The 25,682-nt window shown below is 48.3% G+C and overlaps 3 protein-coding genes across 4 annotated transcripts in view; 1 reads left to right on the top strand and 2 right to left on the bottom strand.

Annotated features, from left to right (window-relative positions):
- LOC118314789 (midkine-B) overlaps positions 1 to 3,545 on the top strand; it is a 5,324-nt gene extending 1,779 nt beyond the window's left edge. For both annotated transcript variants that reach the window (XM_035641426.2, XM_035641427.2), the window contains exons 2-5: positions 240 to 328; positions 594 to 767; positions 2,607 to 2,765; positions 3,379 to 3,545. In XM_035641426.2, the coding sequence (XP_035497319.1) occupies positions 241 to 328; positions 594 to 767; positions 2,607 to 2,765; positions 3,379 to 3,383 (426 nt within the window). In that variant the 5' untranslated portion in view covers position 240 and the 3' untranslated portion in view covers positions 3,384 to 3,545. The remainder of the gene's footprint in view (positions 1 to 239; positions 329 to 593; positions 768 to 2,606; positions 2,766 to 3,378) is intronic.
- A 93-nt stretch (positions 3,546 to 3,638) lies between these two features.
- LOC118314788 (muscarinic acetylcholine receptor M5-like) lies at positions 3,639 to 5,809 on the bottom strand. Its single transcript, XM_035641425.2, has one exon. It carries the CDS (start codon positions 5,450 to 5,452, stop codon positions 4,181 to 4,183), a length of 1,272 nt encoding a protein of 423 aa, XP_035497318.1. The 5' UTR covers positions 5,453 to 5,809; the 3' UTR covers positions 3,639 to 4,180.
- Positions 5,810 to 11,462: 5,653 nt separating this feature from the next.
- On the bottom strand, positions 11,463 to 24,957 carry ambra1b (autophagy/beclin-1 regulator 1b). The gene is made up of 19 exons (XM_035641421.2): positions 24,619 to 24,957; positions 22,158 to 22,355; positions 21,978 to 22,036; positions 21,299 to 21,482; positions 20,702 to 20,874; positions 20,410 to 20,476; positions 18,482 to 19,989; positions 18,184 to 18,270; positions 17,863 to 18,048; positions 17,703 to 17,783; positions 17,213 to 17,313; positions 17,031 to 17,141; positions 16,747 to 16,935; positions 16,511 to 16,665; positions 16,155 to 16,294; positions 14,482 to 14,586; positions 14,091 to 14,272; positions 13,783 to 13,890; positions 11,463 to 13,330 (listed from the first exon to the last, which is right to left on the bottom strand). Exons 2-19 carry the CDS (start codon positions 22,287 to 22,289, stop codon positions 12,831 to 12,833), a joined length of 4,068 nt encoding a protein of 1,355 aa, XP_035497314.2. The 5' UTR covers positions 22,290 to 22,355; positions 24,619 to 24,957; the 3' UTR covers positions 11,463 to 12,830.
- Between the last annotated feature and the right edge of the window lie 725 nt (positions 24,958 to 25,682).

The raw sequence follows: 25,682 nt of genomic DNA, 5'->3' as shown, positions 1-25,682 counted from the left end.
ACACGCAGATTTGATTTGGAAAAAATTTTGACCATCTGGCCATCTGATGAGAGAGGGCGGGGTCACAGAGGGCGGCGCCAGAACACGCTGCAGTAAACTGTCAGGATCACGTCAGACGAAACACCTCGGGTTTATGTTCAGGGAGATTTTTAGTTTTGAACGTCTGGGCTGGTCAGAGACGGCCCCCGGTGTGACATCATCATGTGTTGATGACATCATGGTGTGTTTTGTCTCTGCAGGATGCGACGTGTGTTGTCCGTGACGCTGCTGCTGCTCGTGGTCGTCGTGACGATCGGCGATGCCAGCAGAAGAATCAAGAACCACCGAGGTGACGTCGCCATTTAGCTTTAGCCTGTTAGCATCAGCAGGTCCCACTGAGCTACTGACGTCAGTGTCAGTGCTGCAGCATCACTGACGGTGACACGTCGCAGATTAAACACATGAAACTAAACGTCAGAAAAATTGTACTTGAAGCAGCAAAAGTCAAATGATGATTCGTCAGAATTGTTTCTAATCTGATGAGTAAAATTGGGGGAGGGGTCGGGACTTTGGGGGCGGGGTCAGGACTGAGGTTGACATTTCCTCTGTTGCAGGTGGTAAACATGAGAAACTCAGGCCGGCGTCCGACTGCTCGGCCGCTGACACTCGCTACGGGAAGTGTGAGCCGGAGCTCGGCGACTGCGGAGAAGGTCTGAGAGACGCCACGTGTAACGATCAGACCGACAAGATTCCCTGCAAGATTCCCTGCAACTGGAAGAAGGACATCAGTAAGAACACGCCACCACACGGCTGAGTCACGCCTGACGCTCATGTCGTGTTCATCATCACAGAACTACAGGATTGTATGATTTCTGATTCGAATTCATATGATGTCATATCCGTCACCTCCTGTAGAGGGCAGCAGCAGCTCATCCAGTCAGCTGAGGGAAAGAGACCTTCCTGATTAGTGTCGATCAAACAATCAATAAACGCCTCCATTAAAGGAACAGAAATATTAAAATACTTTCATTTTAAAGGTTAAAAGATATAAATATGTTTCTATCCATTTTCTTGTAAAATATCTTCAAATCTTCTGCAACAAATCAGTTCTGATCATGACGAACAAATATTCCTCCACGTTCAGGTTTCAACTCTTTAAATATCACTTTGATATTACACTAAACTCAGAGAATTATTTTCTCCTTTGAGATTTAAAAACATGAGAAATGTCTCCACCTGCTGGAAACTAGTGGAAATTACAGTTTTGATCTAAAACTCCAGAAAGAAAAACTGTCTTTGACTCATTTTATGCTGCGATGGCAACACTTCATGCATTTTTCATGGATTTTAAAATAAATGTGAATTCATAGTGAACTCATTAAACCAAATGATCAAATTCATCAAAAGAAAAAAATGTCTCAAAGGGTTATTTCAAATATAAGTGAAACAAATATGAGACAATGTCTCAGAGTCAAAGATCCGACGTGTTCACAAACTGTACCTGAAAAAAAATATCATGAAGGATTCTTCTCCAGTTTGTGGTGATGGTTTTGGATCTGAATGAATTTCAGATCATCTGATCAGATGAAGTCCCAAATTTCCCCATTGTGGGACGAATAAAAGTATCTTATCTTAGATCAAATGATCTGATGATGAGATCAGATGATGAGATGATGAGATGATGAGATGAGATGATGAGATGAGGTAATGAGATGATGAGATGAGATGAGATGATGAGATGAGATGATGAGATGAGGTAATGAGATGATGAGATGAGGTAATGAGATGATGAGATGAGATGAGATGATGAGATGAGATGAGATGATGAGATGATGAGATGAGATGATGAGATGATGAGATGATGAGATGAGATGATGAGATGATGAGATGAGATGATGAGATGAGATGATGAGATGAGGTAATGAGATGATGAGATGAGATGATGAGATGAGATGATGAGATGAGGTAATGAGATGATGAGATGAGATGAGATGATGAGATGAGGTAATGAGATGATGAGATGAGATGATGAGATGATGAGATGATGAGATGAGATGATGAGATGAGGTAATGAGATGAGATGAGATGAGATGATGAGATGATGAGATGATGAGATGAGATGATGAGATGAGGTAATGAGATGATGAGATGAGATGATGAGATGAGATGATGAGATGAGGTAATGAGATGATGAGATGAGATGATGAGATGAGATGATGAGATGAGGTAATGAGATGATGAGATGAGATGAGATGATGAGATGAGGTAATGAGATGATGAGATGATGAGATGAGATGATGAGATGAGATGATGAGATGAGGTAATGAGATGATGAGATGAGATGAGATGATGAGATGAGATGATGATGAGATCATATGATGGGATGATGAGATGATGAGATGATCTGATGATGAGATGAGATGATGAGATGATGAGATGATGAGATGAGGTAATGAGATGATGAGATGAGGTAATGAGATGATGAGATGAGATGAGATGATGAGGTAATGAGATGATGAGATGAGATGAGATGATGAGATGATCTGATGATGAGATGAGATGATGAGATGATGAGATCAGATGATGAGATGATGAGATGATCATCGTCTCGTCCTCTTCCTCTTCAGTTGACTGTAAGTACAAGTTCGGACCTTGGGGAACCTGCGACGCCGCCACCAACACCAAGAGTCGCTCCGGCAGCCTGAAGAGGGCGCTGTTCAACGCCGAGTGTCAGAGCTCCGTCACCGTGTCCAAACCTTGTTCCCCCAAACCCAAGAAGAGTCGAGGTGAGGCCACGCCCCCTGAATCTCAAATGATATTCAAATTAAAGTTTTTTAATTGTACATCTGACGTTATTCATCTTCTTTTGTAAATGTGTGAAACGTTCAGAAATGAGTCGTGACTTTACCAGTGAGCGTGTGAATAATATAAATATGATACATTCAGGGAGTGAATGATACTGTACATAATTAATAACCTCAGTAAATTTCTGCACCAGTTTATTAACATTAATAAATTAACATTTTATTTTTATATCTTTTTATATCAGACAGTTTGATCACATTGTTATGTTACATTTATATATAAATATATACTATTATATTTTATACAATATATTGTGGTTTATCAATAACCATAGTGTAACGTATTAATGAGATGTTAACTATAGAATCACCACATTTCAAGATGACAACAAAACGTCTTTTATTTACAAAAAGAAAACAATATTAATAATAGTAATAATAATAATATATTAATTTTTCAATTTGTTGGTCGACTTGTTCTACACACTGATGGAACCTGAACACTTTGATATTTACACTTTCTTTTCCTCAGATCAGTTTCTGGAGTTGATTTTCACCTGATCGAACTTATTGTTCGTTTCTGTTTCGTCCACAGGATGAAGAAGTTCAACTGACGACCAGAGTCATCGTCTTCATCACACAGAGAGAGACTTCTCCTCCTCGTCCTCCTCCTCTCTCTTCCTCCTCCTCCTCTCTCTTCCTCCTCCTCTCTCTTCCTCCTCCTCTCTCTTCCTCCTCCTCCTCTCTCTTCCTCCTCTCTCCTCCTCCTCCTCCTCTCTCTTCCTCCTCTCTCCTCCTCCTCCTCTCTCTTCCTCCTCTCTCTTCCTCCTCCTCCTCTCTCTTCCTCCTCCTCCTCTCTCTTCCTCCTCCTCTCTCTTCCTCCTCCTCTCTCTTCCTCCTCTCTCCTCCTCCTCTCTCTTCCTCCTCCTCTCTCCTCTTCCTCCTCCTCTCTCTTCCTCCTCTCTCCTCCTCCTATCGTCCCACTAGATAATGATATGATGACGTCGCTCTCTGATCATAGGTGACAGTTTGTTGTAGCTGATCTTTAATAACGAGTGAAACGTCAGGAACGACAAAATCTTCTTTGAAATCTATTTTTTGAACTTTAGATTAGCGACGTTTCAAATTGACAAATTAACAAATGAACAAATTAAAGACTGTACATTGTTTAAAGTCTGGTTCTGTGGTTTATTGATCTGTGACATCATCAATAATCACATCAGTGATGTCATCAGTCTGTGTGATGTCATCACGCGGGGCGACTGTCCACTTCATCCTCACTACATTACAACTTCATTACCCATGAGCCTCGGCTGATGTTGTAATGCAGAAGCAGGAAGGTGGAAGAAGTGAAACTGGAGGAGAGTGACCTCCGACCTCTGACCTCTGACCCTCGCTCAGCGCAGCCTGTGGCGGCGGCAGCGCAGGAGGCTGCAGAAGGTTTTCCTGAAGGTGACGTTGCAGAGGGCGTAGCACGCCGGGTTGACGGCGCTGTTGACGTAGCAGAGCCAGTATCCCACCACCCAGAGGCATTCTGGGATGCACACGTGATAGAAGGCGGCAACGACGGCCATGACATTGTACGGCGTCCAGGTGAGGATGAAGGCCAGCAGGATGGCCAGGATGGTCCTGGTGACCCTCCTCTCCCTCGCCGTCACGCGACGCCTCCTCGTCTCCTGGGACCTGAAGCTGGGACGAGTGGAGAGTGCCGCCGCGTTGGACGAGGGGTCGTTCTCCACATTGTCGTCATCTGCAGTGCGACAGCCAACACTCCGAGGAGAAGGACAGACGTCCGACGTTTCTCCGGGACTCCTGGACGCTCGCCGGTTCCTCCTGGTCTTCGGCGTGCTGGACTCTGATTGGTTCAGCGACAGGTCGGAGCCAGTGTCACTGGTCACCCAGCTCCACGGCTTCATGAGGACGTCTTTAACGGACGGACTGGACGTCCTGAGTGTGACCTCTGACCGGAGGACGCTTAGCCGTCCGCGGCTGCCGGCGGACAGACGTCCGTAGAGGACGACCATGACGAGCGCCGGCAGGTAGAAGGACGGGAGTGTCGTCCCCAGCGTGGCGGCCGGGCTGGCGAGCAGCTGGGTGTAACACTCTCCGTCGGGAATGACCCGTCGGCCTGCGGCGCTCTGCCAGCCGAGGATGGCGGGGGTCCATAGGACAGAGGGCAGCAGCCAGGCGGCGCCAATCATCAGACCGGCCGTCCCGCACGTCCGCCACGCCGGGTAGCTGAGCGGCTGTGTCACGCAGAAGTACCGGTCCAGACTTATGATCAGCAGGTTCATGACGGAGGCGCCGCTCACCACGTGGTCCACGACCAGCCACGTGTCGCAGAGTGCGGCCCCCAGGGGCCAGCGACCGCACAGCAGGTAGAGCGCGTACAGGTTCATGGAGATCAGCCCGACGACCAGGTCGGCCGCTGCCAGGCTCAACAGGAAGTAGTTGTTGATGGTCCGCAGGTGGCGGTTCACCTTGACGGACAGGATCACCAGTGTGTTGCCGAGCACGGTGACGACGCTGAGGGCGGCGGTCGCCATGACAATGAGGATGAGCTGGGCGGCGCCGTACGGACACCCCGCCCTGATGGGAGGCCTGCAGGAGGCATTGACACAGGGGCGGAGCCAAAAGGAGGCATTGAGGTCCGATCCGGCTCGTCCCATGTTCCCTTCAAAAAACAACACAGACTGATCAACACTGACCAACCAGGAAGTGACAGAGAAGGTTCAGGATTCACATCTGGTCAAAAATCAAATAACATAATGATTCAGCTTGTTTCTTGTCTTTGTTGTGATTTCACTGCTCTGATCAAGTGAGGCGTAGCGTTTGTCACTAACTCCTCGTCGACGAGTGATGTTCACACGTGACGTGATGTGACGTCACCGTGTTTAATGTTTTAGATACGTCAATCATCCACCATCAGTCTGTCGATCATCAATCTGTCAACCATCAGTTTGTCAATCATCAGTCTGTCAACCATCAGTCTGTCAATCATCAACCATCAGTCTGTCGATCATCAGTCTGTCAACCATCAGTCTGTCAATCATCAACCATCAGTCTGTCAACCATCAGTCTGTCAACCATCAACCATCAGTCTGTCGATCATCAACCATCAGTCTGTCAATCATCAACCATCAGTCTGTCGATCATCAACCATCAGTCTGCCGATCATCAACCATCAGTCTGTCAATCATCAACCATCAGTCTGTCGATCATCAGTCTGTCAACCATCAGTCTGTCAATCATCAACCATCAGTCTGTCAATCATCAACCGCCAGTCTGTCAATCATCAACCATCAGTCTGTCAATCATCAACCATCAGTCTGTCGATCATCAGTCTGTCAACCATCAGTCTGTCAATCATCAACCATCAGTCTGTCGATCATCAGTCTGTCAACCACCAGTCTGTCAATCATCAACCATCAGTGTGTCAATCATCAACCATCAGTCTGTCGATCATCAACCATCAGTCTGTCGATCATCAACCATCAGTCTGTCAACCATCAACCATCAGTCTGTTGATCATCAGTCTGTCAACCATCAGTTTGTCAATCATCAGTCTGTCGATCATCAACCATCAGTCTGTCAACTATCAACCATCAACCATCAGTCTGTCGATCATCAGTCTGTCAACCATCAGTCTGTCAATCATCAACCATCAGTCTGTCAATCATCAACCATCAGTCTGTCAACCATCAGTCTGTCAACCATCAACCATCAGTCTGTCGATCATCAACCATCAGTCTGTCGATCATCAACCATCAGTCTGCCGATCATCAACCATCAGTCTGTCAATCATCAACCATCAGTCTGTCAATCATCAACCATCAGTCTGTCAACCATCAGTCTGTCAATCATCAACCGCCAGTCTGTCAATCATCAACCATCAGTCTGTCAATCATCAACCATCAGTCTGTCGATCATCAGTCTGTCAACCATCAGTCTGTCAATCATCAACCATCAGTCTGTCGATCATCAGTCTGTCAACCACCAGTCTGTCAATCATCAACCATCAGTGTGTCAATCATCAACCATCAGTCTGTCGATCATCAACCATCAGTCTGTCGATCATCAGTCTGTCAACCATCAGTCTGTCAATCATCAACCATCAGTCTGTCAACCATCAGTCTGTCAATCATCAACCATCAGTCTGTCAATCATCAACCATCAGTCTGTCGATCATCAGTCTGTCAACCATCAGTCTGTCAATCATCAACCATCAGTCTGTCAACCATCAGTCTGTCAACCATCAACCATCAGTCTGTCGATCATCAACCATCAGTCTGTCAATCATCAACCATCAGTCTGTCGATCATCAACCATCAGTCTGCCGATCATCAACCATCAGTCTGTCAATCATCAACCATCAGTCTGTCGATCATCAGTCTGTCAACCATCAGTCTGTCAATCATCAACCATCAGTCTGTCAATCATCAACCGCCAGTCTGTCAATCATCAACCATCAGTCTGTCAATCATCAACCATCAGTCTGTCGATCATCAGTCTGTCAACCATCAGTCTGTCAATCATCAACCATCAGTCTGTCGATCATCAGTCTGTCAACCACCAGTCTGTCAATCATCAACCATCAGTGTGTCAATCATCAACCATCAGTCTGTCGATCATCAACCATCAGTCTGTCGATCATCAACCATCAGTCTGTCAACCATCAACCATCAGTCTGTTGATCATCAGTCTGTCAACCATCAGTTTGTCAATCATCAGTCTGTCGATCATCAACCATCAGTCTGTCAACTATCAACCATCAACCATCAGTCTGTCGATCATCAGTCTGTCAACCATCAGTCTGTCAATCATCAACCATCAGTCTGTCAATCATCAACCATCAGTCTGTCAACCATCAGTCTGTCAACCATCAACCATCAGTCTGTCGATCATCAACCATCAGTCTGTCGATCATCAACCATCAGTCTGTCAATCATCAACCATCAGTCTGTCAATCATCAACCATCAGTCTGCCGATCATCAACCATCAGTCTGTCAATCATCAACCATCAGTCTGTCGATCATCAGTCTGTCAACCATCAGTCTGTCAATCATCAACCATCAGTCTGTCAATCATCAACCGCCAGTCTGTCAATCATCAACCATCAGTCTGTCAATCATCAACCATCAGTCTGTCGATCATCAGTCTGTCAACCATCAGTCTGTCAATCATCAACCATCAGTCTGTCGATCATCAGTCTGTCAACCACCAGTCTGTCAATCATCAACCATCAGTGTGTCAATCATCAACCATCAGTCTGTCGATCATCAACCATCAGTCTGTCGATCATCAGTCTGTCAACCATCAGTCTGTCAATCATCAACCATCAGTCTGTCAACCATCAGTCTGTCAATCATCAACCATCAGTCTGTCAATCATCAACCATCAGTCTGTCGATCATCAGTCTGTCAACCATCAGTCTGTCAATCATCAACCATCAGTCTGTCAACCATCAGTCTGTCAACCATCAACCATCAGTCTGTCGATCATCAACCATCAGTCTGTCAATCATCAACCATCAGTCTGTCGATCATCAACCATCAGTCTGCCGATCATCAACCATCAGTCTGTCAATCATCAACCATCAGTCTGTCGATCATCAGTCTGTCAACCATCAGTCTGTCAATCATCAACCATCAGTCTGTCAATCATCAACCGCCAGTCTGTCAATCATCAACCATCAGTCTGTCAATCATCAACCATCAGTCTGTCGATCATCAGTCTGTCAACCATCAGTCTGTCAATCATCAACCATCAGTCTGTCGATCATCAGTCTGTCAACCACCAGTCTGTCAATCATCAACCATCAGTGTGTCAATCATCAACCATCAGTCTGTCGATCATCAACCATCAGTCTGTCGATCATCAGTCTGTCAACCATCAGTCTGTCAATCATCAACCATCAGTCTGTCAACCATCAGTCTGTCAATCATCAACCATCAGTCTGTCAATCATCAACCATCAGTCTGTCGATCATCAGTCTGTCAATCATCAACCATCAGTCTGTCAACCATCAGTCTGTCAACCATCAACCATCAGTCTGTCGATCATCAACCATCAGTCTGTCAATCATCAACCATCAGTCTGTCGATCATCAGTCTGTCAACCATCAGTCTGTCAATCATCAACCATCAGTCTGTCAACCATCAGTCTGTCAACCATCAACCATCAGTCTGTCGATCATCAACCATCAATCTGTCGATCATCAACCATCAGTCTGTCAACCATCAGTCTGTCAATCATCAACCGCCAGTCTGTCAATCATCAACCATCAGTCTGTCAATCATCAACCATCAGTCTGTCGATCATCAGTCTGTCAACCATCAGTCTGTCAATCATCAACCATCAGTCTGTCGATCATCAGTCTGTCAACCACCAGTCTGTCAATCATCAACCATCAGTGTGTCAATCATCAACCATCAGTCTGTCGATCATCAACCATCAGTCTGTCGATCATCACTCTGTCAACCATCAGTCTGTCAATCATCAACCATCAGTCTGTCAACCATCAGTCTGTCAATCATCAACCATCAGTCTGTCAATCATCAACCATCAGTCTGTCGATCATCAGTCTGTCAACCATCAGTCTGTCAATCATCAACCATCAGTCTGTCAACCATCAGTCTGTCAACCATCAACCATCAGTCTGTCGATCATCAACCATCAGTCTGTCAATCATCAACCATCAGTCTGTCGATCATTAGTCTGTCAACCATCAGTCTGTCAATCATCAACCATCAGTCTGTCAACCATCAACCATCAGTCTGTCGATCATCAACCATCAATCTGTCAATCATCAACCATCAGTCTGTCGATCATCAGTCTGTCAACCATCAACCATCAGTCTGTCGATCATCAACCATCAGTCTGTCAACCATCAACCATCAGTCTGTCGATCATCAACCATCAGTCTGTCAATCATCAACCATCAGTCTGTCAACCATCAGTCTGTCAACCATCAACCATCAGTCTGTCGATCATCAGTCTGTCAACCATCAGTCTGTCGATCATCAACCATCAGTCTGTCAACCATCAGTCTGTCAACCATCAACCATCAGTCTGTCAATCATCAACCGTCAGTCTGTCGATCATCAACCATCAGTCTGTCGATCATCAACCATCAGTCTGTCGACCATCAACCATCAGTCTGTCGATCATCAACCATCAGTCTGTTAACCATCAACCATCAGTCTGTTAACCATCAACCATCAGTCTGTCGATCATCAACCATCAGTCTGTCGATCATCAACCATCAGTCTGTCGATCATCAACCATCAGTCTGTCAACCATCAGTCTGTCAACCATCAGTCTGTCGATCATCAACCATCAGTCTGACAATCATCAACCATCAGTCTGTCAACCATCAACCATCAGTCTGTCAACCATCAGTCTGTCAATCATCAACCATCAGTCTGTCAATCATCAACCGTCAGTCTGTCGATCATCAACCGTCAGTCTGTCAATCATCAACCATCAGTCTGTCAACCATCAGTCTGTCGATCATCAACCATCAGTCTGTCAACCATCAACCATCAGTCTGTCAACCATCAACCATCAGTCTGTCGATCATCAACCATCAGTCTGTCGATCATCAACCATCAGTCTGTCAATCATCAACCATCAGTTTGTCGCTCATCAATCATTAGTCTGTCAATCATCAACCATCGGTTTGTCAATCATCAACCATCAGTCTGTCGCTCATCAATCATCAGTCTGTCAATCATCAACCATCAGTCTGTCAACCATCGGTCTGTCAACCATCAGTCTGTCAATCATCAATCATCAGTCTTTCAATCATCACTCATTTTTTTCTCTCGTTAGGGCAAATTTTAAATCCAATAAATATTTTCACAATAAGTCTAAATAGTGTTACATCTTCTCATTGTTTCTATTTTCAACTTATTGATCATCTGTCAAATCAGTGACGTCACCCAACACGGCGCTTCACTTACCTCTGATGCTCTGACGCCCTCACTCCGCCTGACAACAGGAAACAGCTGCAGCTGCTTCATATACGGCCCCGCCCCCTCCACAAACACCACGCCCCCCCATATCACCAACACTCAGACCAATCAGGACTCACTGTCTCTCTCCGCCTGTCTCATTGACATGGAGCAGGACAAAGGGGCGGAGCCTGTAATGTCAGATCTTCCTGTAACAGTTTTTATCATGTTCACTGATTTCACTGAATAACTCATGAGGACCATCAGACACGTGGACTGATTCCAAGATGTGAATGTTTTCACCAGGAGACAGTTTCTCAGGTCATTTTGTGGTAAAAACAAGATCTGACACGTTCTCGTCTGGAGACACGTGGTCGGACTGAACCTTCTGGTAATAACCAGAAACACCTGATATATATTTAATTCCACTGTGTCAATTCAGCTCTTCTGTACAGTGAGCTCTCCAGATGAAAATCACTGATTTTATTATCCAGATTATTAATCTACTGTAAAACTGATCTGATCAGACTGCAGTTCTTCTTCTCATCATGATACAAACCTCCTGAATCAAGTCTCTGATTTTAAAAATCTGAACAATCAAAATAATTAAAACTCTGGATTTTGCCCCATAAATTATTTATTAGTTTTAGAATCTAGACGACGACCTGAGTGTTTGATGAATGTCAGAGTTCCACTCACACACAGATGAGATCACACCGACAGTTTGTTTTTAAAAGGTTCATTGATCAAGTAAATTCAGGAGGAGCATCGCATCGCATCACATCACATCACATCAGATCAGATCAGATCAGATCAGATCACGTGTCACCTGCTCGTCTCTCTCTCGCTCGCTCACATGCAGCTGGTCGCCCCCGGCAACAAGATCCCTGACCTCACCTGGACTCACCTGCAGGAAATGAAGGTTAAATAAAAAATAAAAAAAATCCTACGTAAACGTCTCGTCCCGAATCACACAGTGTCTCCAATCAGGACGCTCCCACCTCCTCATCGTCCTCATAGGTCCGTAACACCCCCCTCCCCCCCACAACACACACACACTGACACACGACGCAACACGAGCCTGACGCAGCGTGACGACGGTGAAGCAACATGTGGATTAACAATAAAAAACAAGCTAGAAAAGAGCGTTGGCGTCTGTACAGTCTCTTCATCATCATCATCATCATCATCACTCAGGCTGAAGAGGAAGAGTTGAGCTTTGACCAAATCAATTTCAAGTTTTGTTCTGCACCAGTTGGAAGGGGGAGGGGTTAGGGGGGGAGAATCAGTCACATGCCTGGACCTGACCGACCTGTAACTGAAGGTTCACAGGCGACAGGACAGGAAGTGACATCATGACCGTGAAGAGGGGCTCTGATCTGACCTCTGACTGTGGGCGGGACTTAATGATGCTGACGTCATATGTGAAGGAAATTTAGCAGTCACGATGATGTCACAGCTTGTTGTCACATATTATGTCATCATGAGAATCAAGTGTGAGACACTTCATGGCCCCTCCCCCTCGCTCATTCTCCTCTTCAGCCTTTTGAAAATTAAAAATAATAATAATAATAATAATAATCTACATATTTGTTGAACTGCAGCATCATGGTACAGTCATGCAGTAGCTTCAGGTGGTTCAGTCTCAGGTGATTGGTTGTTGACGTGACGTCCCAGAGTCCCGCCTCCTGACACACCCTCTTCTAACGTCATAATTACACACGGTACAAAACAGGCTTCAAGATAAAGTAGTGCTGAATTCACGTAACACTTCAATCACGCACGTTTTACACCACGACGCCGCAACGCGTCGGAGGAAATGTGTGTGAGAACGACCCCCGACCTCTCTGTTCAAGTAGAACCTGTTCTGAAGAAGAATGGTCGCGGTTCGGCTTCGGTCCAGTTTGTCTAAGTGCACGCCAACGTCACTCCGGGTTCCGGGGCGAGGGGAGGGGGGGGCTTCTTCTGTCCCTTCGTTCCCAGGTGGGAGACCCTGTTCAGGATCGAAGCAGCACCCATGTCTTTGTGAGATAAGGCTTTGAGGAGCGGCTCGTACGCACGACGCTCTGCTTCTCTCGACCAATAGGAGAACTACCTGCTGTACGGGTCGCCAGGGTAACGACCGGGGCTGCCCCCCCTGCTGCCCCCGGGGAGGGGGCTGTGAGAGGAGGAGGCGGAGGAGGGGGAGGAAGACAGCAGCATGGAGGAAGAGGAGGGGCCGGGCAGGGAGTCGTCATCCGTCCGTCCTCCGTCAAAAACATCGTCCACGTCTACAGCCACGGAGAGGCCGGACGGCGGGGGGCCCGACAGCACCTGGGGGCCCCACATGGGAGCGATCTGTTCAGACGTGGTGGAAGCCTGCGGGGGCGGGGCCGTCAGGGCGGGGTCGCCCGGGGGCCTGGAGGCCCCGGCGGCCGTCTGGGAGCCGCGGTGGATGCGGTGGCTGACGATGATGTTGTTGCCGAAGCCGCCCATCGACGCCATGGTGGTGCTCTGCTCCCGCTGGACCACCGCCGTCATCCCGCCCTCCGCGATCAGACGCCGGATCCTCGCCAGAGCGTCTTCACCAGAACCGAACTCTGGAGACTCTCCTGGAGACGGGAGACGACACACACTGTCAGTTAACTCAAATGGAATACACACACGTATTGGTGGCACCCCCTGTGGGTTGGGCTCAGTTCCTGTTGAAAACATCTACCACTATTTATGATGATTGGCCGAATAGTTAGTGAGTCGTGGACATTCATAACTAAGCCCTGCCTCCTGCCAAATTATGTTTGATGGAAGCAGCCATGTTTGTTGACCCATCCTTCTCATTTGTGATAGAAATAGTTTGATTACTTCCTGTTCGATGCGAAGAGGCAAAATCAAGAAAGTTGATTCATTTTATCTAATTAGTTTGGCAAAAATAAAATCCATCATGGCCGACTTCAGTCACACTTCAGGTTTGGATGGGCACCACCATGTGGCCAACCGGTGGATGCTTGGGGGTTCAAAACCCTGATGTGAATTCACACAGAAAATCACAGTTAAAGTGACGAACCAGCAGCAGCCACGGACGTGTTGGCCTCGGACGCCGCTTCACCCTGGACGCCATGAGCCCTGCCGCTCTGAGAAGCTCCACTGGTTGACGGAGTCTCCGCAGGGACATCTGAGGAGACGAGGACCAGAAGCAATATTCGTCTTTAAACACTGAAAACAAGACTCAGTCATTTTATAAACGATTTTAAAGATCAAAACTTTTCAGATTCATTTTGTGTCAATAAAATAAATCCACTTGATGTGAATCTGTCACGATGATATACAATAATAAATTTTAATGTGTAACACGTGACAGTGTGGGTTCAGTACTCGGGGGTGGCTGCGAGGTGCTGGGCTCTGATAGGTCTGTTTGCGTCTCGGCGTTCTGCAGCTGGACGATCGGCGTCTGGGTTCCCTGTGATGTCACAGAGGGGGCGGGGTGTCGGGGCTGCAGCCCGATGGCATTCATCAGGCCCATGTCCCGGTCCAGTCTCCAGCCGGAGCGGTTCGGCCTGAGGACACAGAGGACACAAATCTGTCAGTCTGACGAGTCAATGGACGAAGGATCAGTCGTCAGAGCCCGACAGAAAACTACACAAAGACTAAGAATCAGCTGATGAAGGAGTGAAACATCGGAGTGAAGGCGTCAGATCTTTGTTTCACTGACGCTCTGAGATTATTATTGATTATAGATTGTGAGGTCTGCGGCTCAGATTCTCACCCTGGTCGGTCAGAACCTCGGCTTCTGCTCGTTCCACTGTTATTGACAGAAAATAAAGGTTCACTGCTCGATTCCCCGGAGCTCTCACCGTCACTGCGATAGAACCTGAACACAAACACACACACACACACGCGTTAATTCACTTCCTTTCAGGAAGTCCTCGGAGCAGAGGAGGATTCTTCGTGGAATCACGACCTCATTAAACTCACTAATTGAGCTTCTTCAATTAAAGTGCTTCCTGTTGAGACTGAGCATGAAGATAATCACATCAGGTAACGTCTCCATGACGAGGAGGAGGAAGAGGGGACCAAGGAAGAAGACTCATCTATGTCTTTGAGTCAAAGAGAAAACAAACTCAGCGTGATTCAAATCACATTCGATTATTGATCATGTGACTGAGAAACTGATTCATCAGCTCCTCCTCCTCCCCTCTCCTTCTTCTCCTCCTCACATCTCCTCCTCCTCACTCCTTCTCCTCCTCACATCTCCTCCTCCTCTTCACATCTGCTCGTCCTCACTCTTCCTCCTCACATCTCCTCCTCTTCACATCTCCTCATCCTCACTCCTTCTCCTCCTCACTCCTTCTCCTCCTAACATCTCCTCCTCCTCACTCCTCCTCCTCCTCACTCTTCCTCTTCACATCTCCTTCTCCTCCTCACATCTCCTCCTCTTCACATCTGCTCCTCTTCACTCTTCCTCTTCACATCTCCTCCTCCTCCTCCTCACTCCTTCTCCTCACATCTGCTCCTCCTCACTCTTCCTCTTCACATCTCCTCCTCCTCCTCCTCCTCACATCTGCTCCTCTTCCTCTTCACATCTCCTCCTCCTCCTCCTCCTCACATCTGCTCCTCTTCCTCTTCACATCTCCTCCTCCTCCTCCTCCTCACTCCTTCTCCTCACATATGCTCCTCCTCACTCTTCCTCTTCACATCTCCTCCTCCTCCTCCTCCTCACTCCTTCTCCTCACATCTGCTCCTCCTCACTCTTCCTCTTCACATCTCCTCCTCACATCTGCTCCTCTTCCTCTTCACATCTCCTCCTCCTCCTCACTCTTCCTCTTCACATCTCCTCCTCCTCACATCTGCTCCTCCTCACTCTTCCTCTTCACATCTCCTCCTCCTCCTCCTCCTCACTCCTTCTCCTCCTCTTCACATCTGCTCCTCCTCACTCTTCCTCTTCACATCTCCTCCTCCTCACATCTGCTCCTCCTCACTCTTCCTCTTCACATCTCCTCCTCCTCACATCTGCTCCTCCTCACTCTTCCTCTTCACATCTCCTCCTCCTCCTCACTCCTTCTCCTCCTCTTCACATCTGCTCCTCCTCACTCTTCCTCTTCACATCTCCTCCTCCTCACATCTGCTCCTCCTCACTCTTCCTCTTCACATCTCCTCCTCCTCCTCCTCACTCCTTCTCCTCCTCCTCACATCTGCTCCTCTTCACTCTTCCTCTTCACATCTCCTCCTCATATCTGCTCCTCCTCACTCTTCCTCTTCACATCTCCTCCTCCTCCTCACTCCTTCTCCTCCTCTTCACATCTGCTCCTCCTCACTCGTCCTCTTCACATCTCCTCCTCCTCACATCTGCTCCTCCTTACTCCTGCTCTTCACATCTGCTCCTCCTCACTCTTCCTCCTCACATCTCCTCCTCCGCCATAAGTGACTGATGACACTCACACAGGACGGCAGATGACCAGGTCACCCTTGTTGGTTCCGTAGGTCAGGCCCATCCCGGGGTCCGGCAGCCAGCGTGCCGAGTTGATGCTGACGTGGCGCCGCTGGTCCGGAGCCATCGGATACACCACGTTGAAAACCATCTGAAACACAACTGCAGGCTGAGCACACGCTAACCACACACGTATTCAACTTCTACTGAACATGTGAAGATTATAATACAGTTTGTAACTGAATCAAAGACCAGTGTGTCCGACCTCATGCTGTGACCTTGACATCAGTAAAAAAAGGTCCTGACCCCAAACATCCATCCTTCCTTCCTTCCGTGTGTGTGTGTGTGTGTGCGTGCGTGGTCTCACCCTGATAGAAGTCTCTCCTCCGTGTGGCTGCTGCAGGCGGAAGACTTGAGCCACCATGTGGTCGGTGGTGGGATGCAGCAGGATCCTGCGAGAGGCCAGACCCACCATGACGTAGCAGCCCATTGGAGACAAGCTAACAGAAATGGCATTCGGACCTGAAGGACAAAGATCACATGACATCAGCTGGTTCCTGCTGACGGGATCATGACGAGTGTGACAACAGGAGGGAAACTAACCGAATCTCTTGGTGTAGAGCATCTCTCCCAGGTTGTGTGGAGCCAGAGAGTAGATGGCCAGGATGCCCTCGTCTGGAAAACCCCGCTGGCTGCTGGGAATGAAGACGGCCAGCAGCTGACCGTCGGCGGAGATGTCGCAGCTTGCGTCGTTGTAGATCTTACAGTTTGGCACCAGAACGTTGACGGAGGCTGGTCAGAAGAGAATCACACCTTTACTTCTCTGACACGTTGGCTCAGAGCCTCACAGACACAGACAGGTGAGATACAGGTGAGGGCGGTCGTACCGTTGCTGATCTCCGGCAGGTCAAACTTGGTGAAGTCCCACCACTGTAGGCGGTAGGTCGTGTTGGCGATGTTGCTGGCGACGGCAGACTGCCCGTCCCCAATGGAAGCCCCTGAGAAAACAACAGGTGGTCAGAGCTGAACGTGTCCTCAGAACAACCTCAGGTTCTTCAGGTGTGTTTACCTGCCAGGACCCTGTTGACGGAGGAGTGTGTGGCCAGGCCGGGCTGCCCTCGCTCATGGAAGATCCCCGCGTAGGGCAGATACTCCGGGAGGAGGAAACGCCTGCAGACAACCGGGACAAAGATAAACAATAAAACAAACTGGGATAATGTTTAAAACCCAGTATCGGTAGATAATGTTAAAACCAGGATCAGTAGATAAAGTTAAAACCAGGATCAGTAGATAACGTTAAAACCAGGATCAGTAGATAATGTTAAAACCAGGATCAGTAGCTGAAGTTAAAACCAGAATCATTAGATTAAGTTAAAACCAGGATCAGTAGATAATGTTAAAAAATCGTCATTATAAGATATTGTTAAAACCAGGATCAGTAGATAATGTTTTAAAACCAGGATCGGTAGATAATGTTAAAACCAGGATCGGTAGATAAAGTTAAAACCAGGATCAGTAGATAATGTTAAAAACAGGATCAGGTGTTGGAGGCGACTCACCGTGGGACAAATCGACCCAGCGAGGGCGCAGACATGCGGGCATTCCGTGGCGTCCTGTGTCTGGCTCGGTCTCCAGTGTCACTGGAGAAAAGAAAACGGTTACTGAACAACAAACATCAACAGTTTGATTCAAAATCAGCTGAAAAAGAGGTGAACCTACTCCAGCTCCTCAAAGTCCACATCACTGTTGTCCATGGAGCTGGACGGATTGCTGGCAGGGCTGTCGGAGGGGGAAGACATGGCCCGCAGGCGGTTCTGCTGGTACCGGAGCGAGCGCTGGCGGATGCTGTCCCGTCTGGACAGATACTGGATCATCCTCTGGGCGTAGTAAGCAGCTGGAGAGAGTCTGGACAGAACAGAAGAAAACATCAGCTCCATCGAAGAGCAAAAACAGATCTTAACCTGTCTACACTCAGAACTAAGAAGTGTCTCCAAGGGAACAGAGACCTGACTCAATCAGGTAAACGAAGTGTTAGCGTACCTGGCTGGATCGGGGTAAATGGGGTGGTCTCTTGATCCGGACATGTCATATCGAGACAATGATAACAGAGATGATTCCAACAGTCGCCTGAAGGGAAGAAACAGGACAGAGGTTATTATATGCATGTGTGTATATATATATATATATATATATATATATATATATATATATATATACACACACACGTGTATATATACTGTATATATAGCCAGTGAAAGACTGTGAGACAGAACTCTGACAAAATCGAAGCCTGATGAAGACGTGAGACTGTTGGTGGCTGATGTCTTGGAGACCCTACCTTCTCAGGGAGTCCTCGTCAGGGGGGTCAACAGGCATTTCTTGACTTAAGGCCTCCGGCGGCTCGGCCGAACGTCCTACAGCCGCCTGCCGGTAAACCCTCTCCCACTGCGCCGTGTCCTGGTTGTACACCAAGCCCACCGTCTGCTCTCCAGGCTGGCTGGAAGACGGGACAATCGGGAAGGCCACTGTTCCTGCTCCACCTCCTCCAGGGGGAGGCGGCTGCTCGCTGGGCTCCGGAGGCACCCTCCTCTCCTGGGTTTGGGCGTCTAGTGTCCTCCTGCTCTCGTCAGGCTGCCAAGGAGCTGAGGAAGCAGGGAAGGAGGAGGAGGAGGAGGGCTCCAGAGAGGAGGCAGAGGTGGAGGAGGTCTGGCTGGTGCGCTCCCAGCGCTGAGAGTCGTGGTTGAAGGTCAGCAGGTTGTGGCAGGCCCGGCAGCGGTTCAGGTGTCCGCGGGATGCTGGGGGAGGAGCATTGTTCTCCAGGCTGTGGGAGGCAGGAGGGGGAGGGAGGGGAGGCTGGTAGTGGATGATGGTGGGGTTGGAGGAAGATGAGGATGAGGAAGGCCCAGGTCTGTCTGGGTCCATGTTGTTATTCAGCAACTCCTGGCTCTGCTCCTGGCTTCCGTCCGCCATGACGCCCCCTAATGGAGGCTCCAGGTCCTGCATGCGGTCAAACTCCATGAAGTAGCGGCTCAGGTTGCACTGCAACACATTGCGGAAGGAGGCCGTGTTGCTGCGAGAGCCGTCCCAGAACGGGTGATGTCCGCTGCTGGTGCTGGCGGCGTCTCGGGCCCCTGGCTCTCCTTGTTGGGGGAAACCCCGTCCTTCAGTGGCGGAGGTGTACACAGGGGAGTGGGAGGAGCCGTCCTGCTGACGGAGCACCGACAGAAGGCTGATGGAGGAGGACGAAGAGGTTCTGGGAGGCAGCATACCCGGACCGACTCCCCCCTCCCTCATGCTCAGCAAGTTGCGTGTCCAGTCTGGTCCCGGTCTGGAGGTGGAGTGCGGCTCGACGCCGCTCGGCGCGGTGGCGTTAAGAGAAGAGCCAGCGCTGTAGTAGACGGAGGTGAAGGCCGAGGGTCGTTCTGAGGGCTGTCTGGGCTCCGTACGGGCCGAGGAGAAGGTGGAGGCAAGGGGAGGCTGGGGGGCGTCTGGGAGGGTGACGGAGGAAACGTTGGCGGCCAGCGAGGGGTTGCGATTGACTGAGCATCGACTACAAAGACAAACCATGCCCAGGTGCTGAGTGCAGCCGGGGAAGGGCGGCCCCCGATCGGAGCTGGGGTACTGGGGCAGAGGCATGCTGGGAGATTCTCCAACGCCGCTCCCGCTCTCACCGAGAGGACGTGACTGCTCACCACCCACCTGAGCCCCCGGGGAACGAGACGACAGGATGTGGAGGAAGTTGTGGAGGATGGGCGTGCGGCGAACCGGCTGGGTCGGCAGGAAGGAGCGCTGCCGGAAGTGAGGCATCTCGACGCTGTCCATCGGAACCTCCGAGTCGTCCTCGCTCTGAAAGACAGGAAGTCAGACCTCACCAGCACCGAAACACTTAATACATGTGACTTCATTCATATTTACATATTTGTTTACATTCCCATTAACTTGTGTTAATTTAATTATTTATTAATCATTTTTATTTGTGTTTTATTTTCTCTTTGAATATCGAAGCAGAAACGCACTAAATAAACGCGTTGGGAAACAAAAAATATATGAATAAATGAAGGAATAAATTAAAGAGAAAGTTGTATATTAAAACCAACGTAAATAAATTTGGGGGCATATTTCAACAGAAACCTAAATTCAGGTCATATTTTATAAATCAAATCAAGCCTTTTTTCATTTAAAGGAATATCAATATATTAACTGTGTTGTTTCTTCATGTCGACAGTTTCAGTCGTCCAAACTCAAAAACAAAAATAAGAGTCTCACTTGCTGATTGGACGGATTCACGATGGCCGTCAGCAGGTTGTGACCCAGAGGGTCGAACCTCACCAACCTGAGAATAAACCACAAAATAAAAAACAGTGACGTCATTTATCAATCGACCAATCAACAGAATCTAACTATCAATAACAGATGTCATCTGTCACCAGAGAGGAATCAGCTGCAGGATGAAAGGGTTCATTTATCTTTCTTAGATAGAAAAAGATAAAGCGCTCTTATTTTGAAACCCTCTCTAACTAACTAACTAACCACCTAACCCACTACCTGTCCGACCCACCTCACTCGCTCCGTGTCGCTGCCCGTCTTCACCACGGCGAAGGGCTCCGGGCGGCTCCAGTCCCAGAAGTGCAGCTCGTTGTTGGTGGCGATGAGCAGCAGCTGAGCGGTTGGGTGGAAGGCAAGCGAGGCGATGGCCACGTTGCTCTCTGTGAACCAACTCTCACTGCCGCCCTGCAGAGACAACACACACATACCATATCAATAACCTGAGATCTTAACGTTTCTGTACAGTCATGAGTCAAATCAGTCATATCAGGCCAGACGCAGAAGTCGAAAGCAGAAGTGAAGCAAATATCATAAGGAAATGAGGAAGAAGCATCGACCAGAGAAAGTTAAACCCAAAAGTCACGAGGTGAAGGAGGTCACAGGTCACACGTCGCACTGGACACGCGTGTGCTGTTCATTTACATTTAGAGCTGTCGCCATTAAAATATAAAATCTGAATGTTTAATGAGTTGAGTCTGTTCTTCATCCTCTGATCTAAACGCAGCAGCGAGCCTCCAGGGGGCGCCACCCGGTGGTTTACACTGTATCGTCCTCAGACGTGATGTGGGGGTTGTCATGGATACACATTGAGTCAGAGCCCGATACTCACATGCAGGTCCCAGATGCGAACTTCGCCATCAAGGCACCCGGAGGCCACCAGGCCAGGTATTGTGGGGTGAAAGGTCACACACCAGGGGGTTCGGCGGTGGCCCACGAGGGAGTGTAGGCACTTTCCAGTCTTCACCTCCGTGATGTAAATGTTGTGGTTAACGTGTGTGGAGGCCATGAGCGTCCTGGGAGGAGCAGAAAGAGTCAACATGACGTCATCACCACGGATCAATAACCAGGACACAAGTTCACTCTTCAGTCAGAAATAAGCTACACGGAGCGAGAACAGCAGGAGCAGAAACACTCAGTGATCCACGTTCAATACGGGTCAACGTCTCCGATCAGATGAAGGCTGCTGGGTCAGTTTCATGTCGGAGCAGGTGGCCGGGGCTAGCTGGGAGGTTATAACACATCCAGAAGGTGACCAAGCTAAAGAGATAGCTGTGGACAGCTGAGCTGCAGTGAGCTAACGCTGCGACGAGGAAGAGCAGGAGGAGCTGGTGATGGAAATACAAAGTCCTCCGTGGACCAGAGTGTCTCACTTTGGTTTGGACTGTTTGGTCCACCTGGTCTACGGAGGCCTGGTTCGTCCCCTGAAAGATGTGGCCTCTGAATGGAGCCTCTTTACCACAGACTGGTGATAACAACTCTATCGACTGAAACATTCTGGCGTCTGTCACCTGTCGGGGCTGAATGCCAGCAGGAACGTGGAGCGAGGGCTGTCGGGCAGCTCCACCTTCTGTCAGAGACACAAACACACACACATTTAACACCACAGAGCATCTGACGTGACGAGGTCACAGCTCAGCCAATCACGTGTTTTATGAGATTCCTTTAGTGGGCTTGTCCTCTCTCAGTACCTGACTCTGCCATTTCATCCAGCGGACCTTCTCCTCCACCAGCAGCTGCAGCAGCCGCTGCGAGCCGAAGGTCTGCGATCCGCGCTCCCGGCTGCACAGGATCCGGACAGAGTTCCTCTGGTGGGACGCCATGTTGCTTCCGCTGGCCTCTGGCTGATTGGCTGCTCACTGCCGCTGCGTCGCCATGCAGAGTTTAGTCTGGGGGAGAGAGCAGAGCGGGAGGTCAGAGTGATCACATGACATGAAGTGAATGACCACGACGTTCAGACGGTTTGAGATGGTCGACACTATGTTCAGGTTATTTTCTTCAATAAGTATAAAAAGTCACAGACGTGAGGCTGGGAGAAGGTGGAGTCAACATTCTTGTTGCTGCGCTTTTATTTTGAATACACATTCTTTCCCATAAGGAAGTGTGTGTGTGTGTAGAGTAGCCATTTTCAGCCCTCGTTGCCATGACAGCAGTTAGCTCTCATTCAAACATTTAAAATACGACAGCAGTGGCGTTAAATACGAGTTTTCAGATATCGAGGACGAACGACAGGAAACAAAGCAACGGTCTGGTCTGTCTGAGCAGAGAAGAAGAACCGAGAGGAAGTGACACGATGTTTAAACCAAATGCTCGCCGATGAAGACTAGAGAACCAGGAGCAGGAAGGAGGAAGTTCACGGGAATTTCAAAGCAAAGGTCCTCTCACAGACTCTTCCTCTCAGAGAACAAACTGCTGAGTCACACGATTCACTGTTTGATTCAAACGTTGGTGATATCTGGACATCGTGACAACAAATAAATCGGACTAAAACGTGTTGCGTGTACCAGAACACGTCTGAAAGTGGTGACACACCTGAACACACACGTGTCACATGAGCACCCGGGTGTAAACAGGAATAGATTGTCTCCTCTGCAGCTGGTTGCTTAGTAACAGGGTTAGGGTTACTGACAGGAAGTGTTAGCCACGTCGAGTGGTGACTGACAAGAAACAATCACAGAAGAGAACGTTGTCGTCATCGCTTACAAACTAAAACACAACCCGGACTTTTCCCACCGACACGTGGACCAGCAGCGCTTCACCAGGCGTAACCGTGGCAACAGTGACAAGCTCAGAACAGATGTTGACACCAGGTGTGATTCGGACTGAGGGCTCGACTTCTGCTCTTCATTTTATGCCGGATAAAATAACCGAATGTGATCGTTTTTGTGAGGCGTGTCACAGACGGACACGTGACTGTAGCTCCGCCCACACAGCTTCATCTCAACCTGCAGCTGCTCCGCTGAACAAATGACACTGAAAACACAACGTCACTTTATATGTTCACGTTCTGAATGAACCCAAGACAAAAGTGAGAAGACTGAATCTATGAGCGTCAGGCCTGATGTCATGACTACGTCATGGCGACATGATGTCATGACTACGTCATGGCGACATGATGTCATGACTACGTCATGACGACACTGACCACACACATCAAACCTGACCTGTGTCGTCATACATCATGTCGCCATGACGACCCCGGGGCCCAGTTTGATGAGCAGTCAGACTGAGTGTGTGTGTGTGTGTGTGTTACAGGAGAGTGTGTGTGTGTGTTACAGGAGAGTGTGTGTGTGTTAGTGTGTGTGTTACAGGAGAATGTGTGTGTGTGTGTTACAGGAGAGTGTGTGTGTGTGTGTTACAGGAGAGTGTGTGTGTGTTACAGGAGAGTGTGTGAGTGTGTGTTAGTGTGTGTGTTACAGGAGAATGTGTGTGTGTGTGTGTGTTACAGGAGAGTGTGTGTGTGTGTGTTACAGGAGAGTGTGTGTGTGTGTGTGTGTTACAGGAGAGTGTGTGTGTGTGTGTTAGTGTGTGTGTTACAGGAGAATGTGTGTGTGTGTGTGTGTGTGTGTGTGTGTGTTACAGGAGAGTGTGTGTGTCTGTGTTACAGGAGAGTTTGTGTGTGTGTGTGTGTGTGTGTGTGTCTGTGTTACAGGAGAGTGTGTGTGTGTGTGTTACAGGAGAGTGTGTGTGTGTGTTTGTGTGTGTGTGTGTGTGTGTGTGTGTTACAGGAGAGTGTGTGTGTCTGTGTTCGGGAGAGTGTGTGTGTGTGTGTTACAGGAGAGAGTGTGTGTGTGTGTGTGTGTGTGTGTGTGTGTGTGAGAGTGTGTGTGTGTGTGTGTGTGTGTGTGTGTGTGTGTGTGTGTGTGTGTGTGTGTGTGTGTGTGTGTGTGTGTGTGTGAGAGTGTGTGTGTGTGAGTGTGTGTGTGGAGCCGTTAACGAGCTGTTAAAGGTGAACCGGGAGTCGTTAGCCTCGGAGCTACTTTAGCTCTTTCCTCAGACACCAACGAGCCAAAGGCTGAAAACGGAACTTCCGCGTTGTTCAAACGGTTCTAACGAAGCTGTCGTCGAGTGACACACACGAACACATTCACATCACATGTGAGCGGCTGTGAGGAGCCGCAGCGGGGGCGCGGGGCGCGGAGCGCGGCCTACCTTCCTTTCTCCCGTCGCTCTCCGGCGGCGCCATCACAGACGAGCTAACAGGCTAACAGGAGCCAGGCTAGCCAGTTAGCTCGTTAGCTAGCTAGGCCGAAAAACGGAAAATGTGACCGCTGCAAACGATGATCCGCCCGCCGCTAACATCGGCGTCTCACGGTCGATCTGAGGAGCGCGTCCGCTGACATCCACGAGCCACCGTCACTTCAGCGGCGGGAGGCGGACGAGCTGCGTCTCTGAGGCGTCGGTCCGACGGGTCGTTAGCTGCCGACGCTCCGCTGCTATTGCGTAACTAGCTAGCGGCTAGCTAGCCACAGGCCGATCAGCAGATCACCGATTACAACCAATCGAACGGAAGTAACGCGAAATGACGTCATCCGGTGACGTGATCACGATATTTATAATAAACAAATATTGTCAGTAGTCTGATTTTTTCTTTGAGATAAATCTGCAACAAGAGAAAATCCAACATCGATTAGAAAGCCTGGATATGATTGATGTTATTTGCCTGTAATTTAATTTTTTTTATTTAAATGACGAAGTGAAACTGTTTTTTATGAACGAAGAGGAAAAAACAAACCGATAACATCAAACATCAAGTTTCACTGAAGACATTTTGTAAAGGAAATGAATGACAGCACAATATCACAGTTCTACTGCAGTTATACTGTCATTATACTGCAGGTATTACTGTAATACTGTCATTATACTGCAGGTATTACTGTAATACTGTCATTATACTGCAGGTTAAACTGCAGTAATACTGTCATTATACTGCAGGTATTACTGTAATACTGTCATTATACTGCAGGTATTACTGTAATACTGTCATTATACTGCAGGTTAAACTGCAGTAATACTGTCATTATACTGCAGGTATTACTGTAATGCTGTAATTATACTGCAGGTATTACTGCAGTAATACTGCCAGCAGAGAAGTACTCAGAATAAAATAAAAAGATCACATTCATAAATGCTTTCCAGGTGTTACTGAAGTACAAGATTATTTCCAAAACATACATACCTCCAGTACCTCCACTAAAAGTACTCATTATACAGGA

This window comes from Scophthalmus maximus, chromosome 7 (genome assembly GCF_022379125.1).
Source record: "Scophthalmus maximus strain ysfricsl-2021 chromosome 7, ASM2237912v1, whole genome shotgun sequence".
In the NCBI taxonomy this organism is placed as follows: Eukaryota; Metazoa; Chordata; class Actinopteri; order Pleuronectiformes; family Scophthalmidae; genus Scophthalmus; species Scophthalmus maximus.
This window is presented reverse-complemented; position numbering and strand designations above follow the sequence as displayed.